The sequence below is a fragment of the Indicator indicator genome, chromosome 26 (genome assembly GCF_027791375.1).
Source record: "Indicator indicator isolate 239-I01 chromosome 26, UM_Iind_1.1, whole genome shotgun sequence".
NCBI lineage: Eukaryota > Metazoa > Chordata > Aves > Piciformes > Indicatoridae > Indicator > Indicator indicator.
The window spans coordinates 2,355,595-2,364,118 of NC_072035.1; the positions used below are offsets into that span (position 1 = coordinate 2,355,595).

The window sequence follows — 8,524 nt, forward strand, 5'->3', positions numbered from 1 at the left end:
TATCTACACAGTGAACAGTCCTGAATATTAAACATCCAACAATTATTAGGTGCTTGGATTTCAGATGGTGGTGAGAGAAGGTTGGGATTTTTGAGGAAAACAGCAATTTATACTGCTCCAGAATTTCATAAATTACTCTAGAGATGCAACTATTTTAACTACGTCTTATTAACAACTAAAATTAGGGGAAGCCTCTCCTTTTCCTTTTATACAAATACACATGCACACACAGACTGCTCAGTGAGACAGCTTCAGGTATTGAAGCACTCTTGGCTGTTGTTTGATTTGCTTAGTAAACAGTCCATATGTACATGATCCTCATACAGCTTCCCATCTGCTTGAGAGCTTCATCCAGTTTAAGCCATCTCTCTTTAAAGAAACCCACAACAAACAAATGAAAAACATACCTGATACTGATTACAAGAATACTGTTTTCAAGAAGTAGAATATATAGATATATATAAAAATAACAAATATATATATATAAATAGGATGCTGGGATTTTATGTATTTGTTTATTTAGTGGGAAGTCATTCCTTCTCTCCTAATAGTACCTGTTCTGTCTCTCCAAGGCATGAAGCACTGATTGACATACCTGGGTTTATGCAGGTTTTTATTCTCTACAATGACTTAGGCAAAATTTTCATGGTATTTTGATTGTCATTAGCTTCTTTTGGTTTAGTTCTGACTGAGAAGCCTAAGCCTACTTTCTGGTGCTCTGACTTCTTCCAGTTATTATTTGAACAGGCATTGTGGATTCACAATTTTTTCCACGCCCACCCCCCAAATTAAGTATCTGCTTTGTTCAGTGTGTTCTGTTGCCACAGGGAAAGAACTGTCTGCCCTCACTAGGGTACAGTCAGTCTGTGCTTCATCCCTTGCACCAGGACTTCAGGCAGCTTCCCTTTTGTTCTGCCTTGCTAATGCTCCTGGCCAGCTCTGCAGCTGGTGAAAACACTGCTAATAGCCAAAAACCTCTTTCTTGCAGCTTCAACCTTGATGCTTTTCTCACTAATGGTGTTTCTTCTCCTCTGCTTAACCTGTTTCTGCTCCAGTCAGCGGGGGCTTTTTGTCATTTTAATGAACTCTCTTTGTCATTAGTTTTCCTTTTCATCCCATATGCATTTTTCTCCTTGAGTTCAGAGATTCACAGACACCTTCTGTAATTCAGTTTATTCTCTTGACTGTGGACTGGAGAGTGTCATTCTTCTTTTGTGTTAAGAGTGACAAATCATAGCAGTTTCCCATGTGTAATGCTGTAATTCTGCACAAGTCTCCTTGCCTATAGTCTTATCTAGCTTTTTTCCTAAGATTAGGAGGAAGAGATTACAGTAGTTTTGTCTGCCTGCATAATTATTTTCTGCGGTCCATCAAGCTGCCCTCCACAGTTTCTTTGCTTCTGTCTTTACAGCAGACTTTTCTGATTATTTGTACTGAGTTGCTTTATGTAAGCTGCTAATTGCACGCAAAGCAGCTGCTCTGTTTCTGTAGCCTGAGAAAACCTTGGCATGCTTAAAAGGGTTCTCTTTGGGCTTGTTTTCTAAGGATTGGGGGTTTATGGGGGTTCTTAATATGTAGCTAAAGTCAGAGGAGTCATCCCATGCAGCCAGATTAATTTTATCATTGCCTTTTCTTTAGTCTCTCTGTTTAACAGTCAGCTGCTGAATCTTGTTGCTCAGGTGTAACTTGTAGTGAGCTGAATGCCCTCTTCCTTAACTGATCTGTCAGTTGTTTCCCAGGCTGTCCCTCCAGGAGAGCGCAGGAGCGTGTTGCCAGGGTACAAAGCTTTCAGCGTTTTTTGGTGGGATTATCTGTTACAGTCTCCACTGTCTACAGTAAACTGTTACTTTTTTTATATTCTTAGTGTACACACTTGGCTATCAAACACTAAACTATCATAAAACATGCATCAGAGGAACCTCCTGACCACTTCCACTGTTGCATTTGATACCCTGGTTTTTTAAGAGCACCAATTCTTTCATGCGAATACTCTTTGGGTGTTACCATAAAGTGATTTGTTGGGTGCTAGTGAAAGCACATCAGTGTGTCTAAACTGTCACTCAAAAAGCTTCCAACTTCTCTTTTGGAAGGCAGGAAAGGAATAGCAGCTGTACTCCAGCACACTGTCTGTCTTCACATGTTCAGTTTTGGCACTAAATAGCTCTAGAGGACACTATAGAGGACACTAAATAGCTCTAAAAGCTGTGGAGCTTCCTTACCAGAGTACAGATAAAACCATGTTTTCCCTTTTTGTTGAACTCACTAGTCTAGATCAAAGTTTATTTTGCTTTTCATGGTTAGATAAAATTACTTTCCTGATACAGGATTGAGAGGTATTTTCTTGTGTCTGTTTTTCTTTTTATTAAAGGTCATGCTTCCTTCAGCAACCTGCAATCTCTCCAGTCTACCATTACCTCATGATTGCATAGGATGTTTCTTGTGCAGAGATGCAGTCATCCTGGTAGCTTTTGTAAAAATGGGTACTGAACTTGGCTACCAATGTGTTGGTAATTTTGCTTTCTGGAAATCTTAATATTTTTTAGTTTTCTGATAAATTTCTAATAACATGTTGGAGCACACATACCTGGCAGAGAAGGTGTTGTTCAGTAAACTCATAGAGGGACAGAAATTGTGTACCAGGAACATCTGTTTTTCCCAAACTGTTTGTTTATTCTTCCTGCCTCTACTTGGCTGACTCAAATATGCTTTGTACTTAATCCAAAACATTTTCCTTAACCTTTGTGCAATTATTTGTTTCTGTAAATAGAGGTTCCCATCACTGTGTCTGTAGGTGTGTTACCCTGTGAGTTAGGGAGAGGACAGTTAGTACTGTTGTGGTGTTGGAAGCTGTATGTTTCTTAATATGCCTTTTTTTTTTTTTATATCATTTCTTTAAAACCAGATTTGTGACTTTGGACTGGCTCGTGTTGCAGATCCAGATCATGATCACACAGGATTCTTGACGGAATACGTGGCCACACGTTGGTACAGGGCTCCTGAAATCATGCTGAATTCTAAGGTGAGAACCACAGCGCACTGTTGTGGTGCCTCTGTTGCTGGCCGTTCACTTGTAAGCTTTGCTCCCCGCCATCCCCTTGCTGTGTTTTTAGTATCAGAACACATGTGGTCATGGATTTGCAGTAGGGCTACTGGCTTGTAATCAATTTGTGATTCCAGGTACAGTTACTGGATATTACAATGGAGTAATCTTGTGCTTGAGTTCCCAGGTGTCCAGTGCCTTGCCAGTCATGAAGCTTTCTATTAAATGCTCTTCTGCAGAGCAGGACAGAAGTGCTGATAATGAGAGCGTTTTACTGCTGCCTTCATCAAGGCTTTCAAATGCTGCCTTAGTATTATCTTGACATCTTGATTTATGTTTAGAATATATAATGAGGGTGAATATGATTCTGAAGGCATGTGATCTTTGGTGCGTGTCAATCTTAATTGCATACCCATAGTTTTAATAAAATCAGCCCTTTGGGGATTTTTTTTATGCCTGGAATTGTTCTTATTCTCCTCTCTGGCTGTCTCAGGGTGTATCCAGTCCCTGTGTGGTGTCAGTAATGGGTAGTGGGTTTCCTTCATAACCTTTGCACTAGTTTCTGCAGCCAAACACTTGTTAGCAAAATACATGTGACATCTGTCTCTGTATTTTATATTCCTCAAAGACTGTTGTTTCTGTAGGATTACTGCTCCTTGGGCTGTTGGGTTTGATTTGTTGTGGCAATAGTGTCTAATGCACTTTCAGCTGAGGGCTTTTTCCCAGCTTCTCATACTTTAAACTTTCATTGAGGCCATAAACACAGGGCAACCTACCCCTGTCTCTGGATATCTATATGTATTTGCCAGCAGTTTTTACAAGAAAATAATAATTTCTTAGTATTTCCTGGTCTGTAGCCTGATTCCTTTTAGAATTACGGTGCTTTGCAAATGAGTGATCAGGTGATCGAGTCTGGAGAAGCCAGTGCTGAAGTGGCTGTGGATCCAGCAAAGATAGCAACTTTGGTGGGAAGCTCCTTGCTAACGAGAGGGGGCATGGTGAGCAGCAGGCTATGGGAAAGGAAGGCAAGGGAGCTTACAGGGCCAGGGTTCTCGAGGTGAGCTCACCCCTGTGTTACCCTGTGCTTCTCTTCTTGTGGATGAGACAGATTATCCATACATGTGACATTATGGCAAATTTGTTCCAGTTGTCTTTAATTCCCTTTACTGTTCTTGGCCTTCTCTTGACTTCTTCATTACTGCTGCAACTTACAAGTCAGCTAACCCACAGTCTATTTTGCTTTTGCCCCTTTGCTGAAGGCTGTTTATTTATGTGATGTTAGATCGTACAAGGAAGGATGGCTTTCTTCACATGTGTTTAGCATGCTCTTAGAAGCTACGGAATTAAGAACAGCTTGTTTCCAAAATTCATTAAATTGCTATAATATTAGGGAGTCCTAAAAATTTTCTTTTGGTGATATGTTTAGCTAAACTTCAAGAATCCTTTTGGAAAACAGATATGCCATGTCTGACATAGGTCTTCCTTGCCACCCTTTCAAAGCAGTGTTTTGGTCCACAATTATTAACGATTTCATTCTGTACAGAAAGACCAAACAGCATGACAATCATGACTCATCTAAAAAGAAAAAGGTTTCTCTGCATGCAATATCACAATCTGCTCCAGTAACATGTTGCTGCAATTATGCACAGATTTGACAAGAATGTGGTTCTGCTTTACTTGCAGGGTTATACCAAGTCTATTGACATCTGGTCAGTGGGCTGTATTCTGGCAGAGATGCTCTCCAACAGACCTATCTTTCCAGGAAAACACTACCTTGACCAACTTAACCATATCCTGGGTAAGCTTTCATAGAAGTAGCATTTCTGTGTCCCATCTGTCTCTCTCCATCTTTTCCACCAGTTAGACTGGTTTTGGTTGCTCATTTTTTTTCTCTCACTGGTCAGTGTGTAACGTATGGATCTGTAGGTGTAGCATCTGTTCCCTCTGGGTAGTTCTGCAGTGATTTCTATAACAAATCAGGGATCTGGGGGCTAACTAAAGGCAACATAGCAATTCATTCAGTACATAAGCAGAGACATTGTAAAAATAAAAGCTCCAAAATACTAATAGGTGCAGGTCACGTTTTTAACCATTTTTGAAGACACACCTCTTAATTTGACCTTCTAGACAGGTTACAAACCTCAAATGCATTTGTTTATTAATGAGAAAAAAATAACTTAAACCTTTTGACTGAAGGCATCTAAAAAATTCTGAAGTATTCCGTACTCTTAGTCTGAAATCCTCTTGCCAGCATTTTTAATACTAAGTTTTAGCAAATGTGATGTAAACACTTTAATGTGCACTGATTGCATTTTATATCTTTTAGGTATACTTGGATCCCCTTCCCAAGAAGATTTGAATTGTATAATAAATTTAAAGGCCAGAAACTACTTGCTTTCCCTACCACACAAAAATAAGGTACCATGGAACAGGCTGTTTCCAAATGCTGACCCCAAAGGTATTTTATGCTCTATTACATTGTATCAGAAAACAGCAGCAGGATGGTGGGTTTTTTTAAGCCACCCCAAGTATAAATCCAACATAAAGTCATAAACCAGCATGAAATCTTCATGTTGGCTTATCTTTTTAAAGCCATTTCTAGTAATTCTGAGATTGTGTTGTGGTGTTTGGTCTTTAACTTCCATGTAAAATATAAATCCTAACTGGTTATTGTCTTTGGAATTTAATAGGTTAAAAAATTGTTATAAGTGGAGCAAAAGCAAGAGAAGAAGGGAATGTTGTAATTGTTGCCTTTAACAAGGCTTTGCTAAAAGGCAAATAGGATTTTGTTTTGCTAGGTATTAATAGCTGTTAACTTGCCTTTTAAATTCTGCTTCAGGCGGTTTCAGAGTGGTTGTATTTCCAGTGCAGTGCTCTCCTACCTGCTCTGACAATTCATAAGTCTTATTTTTAAACCGAGATGACAATTTACTCTTAGTGAATATGTTCGGGCCCTGCACTAACATGTAAAAGCTGATTTCTGCAGATGGAACTGTGTAGAGCTGATTATCCTCATCATTGAGAGAAACGGCAGTGATTTATTCTGCTTTTATAACAGCACTCATCAATGTGAGAATTTCACTGTGGGCTTGTGACAGCTCCAATTGTAGCGGTGCTGACACGCTGAGCTGCTCCAGGAACATGCCGTTCGCGTGACTTCTGCAACACCTTCTCAGCTCCATCTTCAGAGCAGCTTTGACAGAGCAGTTTTTCAGAAAGCTGTTTGTCAATCATTTTGGTGAAAAGCTCCGTGCATAACGTGCTCCAGCACGGAGGGAGCATGTGAGCTGACAGTGCCAAGAAAGCCGCACCACAATATTTAATGTTAATCACTGCGCAAGTTTGCAGCCTTCCCAGGCTGCCTTCAAGTGCAGTGGTGAGGTCTGTCTCTTCTGCAGTGCTTGGTATGCACCTCAGCCTGATGCAAAGCTACAACTACTTTGCTGCAGTAAGAAGTCTCTTTAAAGTTCTATGTCATAAGTGATGTGGTGGGGAGGAAAAATGGAATGAAATTTAGGGCTTCTTGCTACTGTAACCCTTCTGTTTTCTTGGAAAAGGAAAATGTCACAATCCAAGTAGCTGAACAATTGCAGTAGCTCTGACTTGTAACGTTTGTTCAGAATTTCATCAGACCTCACTCTGTCTTACTGGATCTCCAGGTTCTCCATGGATCCTTTACGAGTTGTCTTTCAACAGCTTTTGCCTGAATCACATGAATATTCAATAGATTGCATCTTAGCTGGAGAGTGTATCTGGGCTGCTAGTTACGCTGGGATAGTTCACTGTGATGAACTGGAACTCCTCATGGCTTCTGGATGACATTTTTGTCAGTAAACAGCCAAGTTTTCAGGACAAGAACATGTTATGGAATACTTACTCATTTCAGAAATGCTCTGTCTTGGTTTGGATTTTTGGCACAAAAATCCAAAGCATCCAAGTGAGGAAAAATCTGTTGAATTTCTGCTGTAGTTAAAGCCAGATTGTAGCACAGGGTTCTTCTACACGTTTCTCCCCTCGCCACACGCTCTGATGCTGAGGAGTCTTTGAAAGGGAGCACATCCATTGGACTGTGCCGAAGGAAACTGTAACCAGGGAATTCTGAGAGGATGGGCAGGCAAAGATGCTCTGCTCAAGTTACAGAAGGCATTCTGCTGCTTCTGCTACAGCTGCAGAGTTCCAGATGTAAACTGAAATTAGGGCAGCAAGCATTTTCTATGTAGTATCAGTGTTTATAGCACTTTATACTTTGGAGTCTGTATTAAAGTCTTGCTCACTTTTTTTTCCTCTTAGCACTTGATTTGTTGGATAAAATGCTGACCTTTAATCCTCATAAGCGGATTGAAGTGGAGCAAGCTTTAGCCCATCCATATCTGGAGCAGTATTATGATCCAAGTGATGAGGTAAAGATGTTGTTCAAATTTAAAAGTTGATTAAATGATGCAGCAGAGTATTTTCTTCCTTAGTTTAAGAACAGTGTTTCTTCTGCTCTAGTGGAGTTAAGATTGAATTGCTTCAATTTACCTAAATGCTGTATATCTTCCACTCCATATCTTTGAAGGCACAGCACAATCAGGAGATGCTAAGGTGTGCTGTCCTGAAGTTGCAACTTCTCAGCTCGCTGTCAGCTTGTTTTGTAAAGTTAGATAAAGGAGGAGAGTAACTGGCTTTGCCATCAGCTTAAACATGTGCAACCCCCTGGCCTGAGTTCTCTGGAGTTTAGTGTACAGTTCTGATGAGATTTCACTTACTTTTGGTAAAGCAGGGGAGATGGAAATAAGCTACTTTTTTGTAAGATACAGATCTGTTTATTCTGAGAAATACAAATGTTTCATATAATTTTTCTTCACATAGATACTAAGTTGTGAGCCTTTTAAACTACAAATTAAAATATTTGTTAGATTTGAGTGCTTGCTTAGTAGGATTTGATTTTAAATGTGGTAAACTAAGATATAAAGCATACAAAGGATTAATAGAAGCACATTTTCAGATTTTTCACCCTGTACAGGGACTCCATAAAATTCAGCTGAAGAGTAGTATCAAAAATGGTAATAATGTGTTTTTCTGTTATTTAGCCTGTAGCTGAAGCACCCTTCAAGTTTGACATGGAGTTGGATGACTTACCGAAGGAAAAGCTGAAAGAACTGATTTTTGAGGAGACTGCTAGGTTCCAGCCAGGATATCGATCTTAAGTTGTGCATAGGTAAAGTCACAGCAATTCCACAGCACCTGGGCAAGGGGAAGAATTGTGAACCTTGTTCCCACTAGTGAGATGTGGAACTTATCTTTTCTAGGGATATAGTAAGGAGTTGTGTGAAGGTAGCTTTGTGCTTAGGCATTTGACCTCAGACTTCTTCTGTTATGAAGAAACAGTTCAGTTTTGTTTACGGCACTGAATTGCCTACAGGGAATCCAAACAACTGCCTAAGCTATTTACCTTTTTATGTCATGCTTAAGGAATAAGAATTACACTTAAACAGTGGTTCT

At 39.8% G+C, this 8,524-nt stretch overlaps 1 protein-coding gene across 1 annotated transcript in view; it reads left to right on the plus strand.

Moving 5' to 3' along the window:
* MAPK1 (mitogen-activated protein kinase 1) overlaps window positions 1-8,229 on the plus strand; it is a 28,285-nt gene extending 20,056 nt beyond the window's left edge. Inside the window, exons 4-8 of the mRNA XM_054392838.1 lie at window positions 2,903-3,019; window positions 4,724-4,838; window positions 5,367-5,498; window positions 7,331-7,440; window positions 8,113-8,229. Of these exons, the coding sequence (XP_054248813.1) occupies window positions 2,903-3,019; window positions 4,724-4,838; window positions 5,367-5,498; window positions 7,331-7,440; window positions 8,113-8,229 (591 nt within the window). The remainder of the gene's footprint in view (window positions 1-2,902; window positions 3,020-4,723; window positions 4,839-5,366; window positions 5,499-7,330; window positions 7,441-8,112) is intronic.
* Window positions 8,230-8,524: the final 295 nt, after the last annotated feature.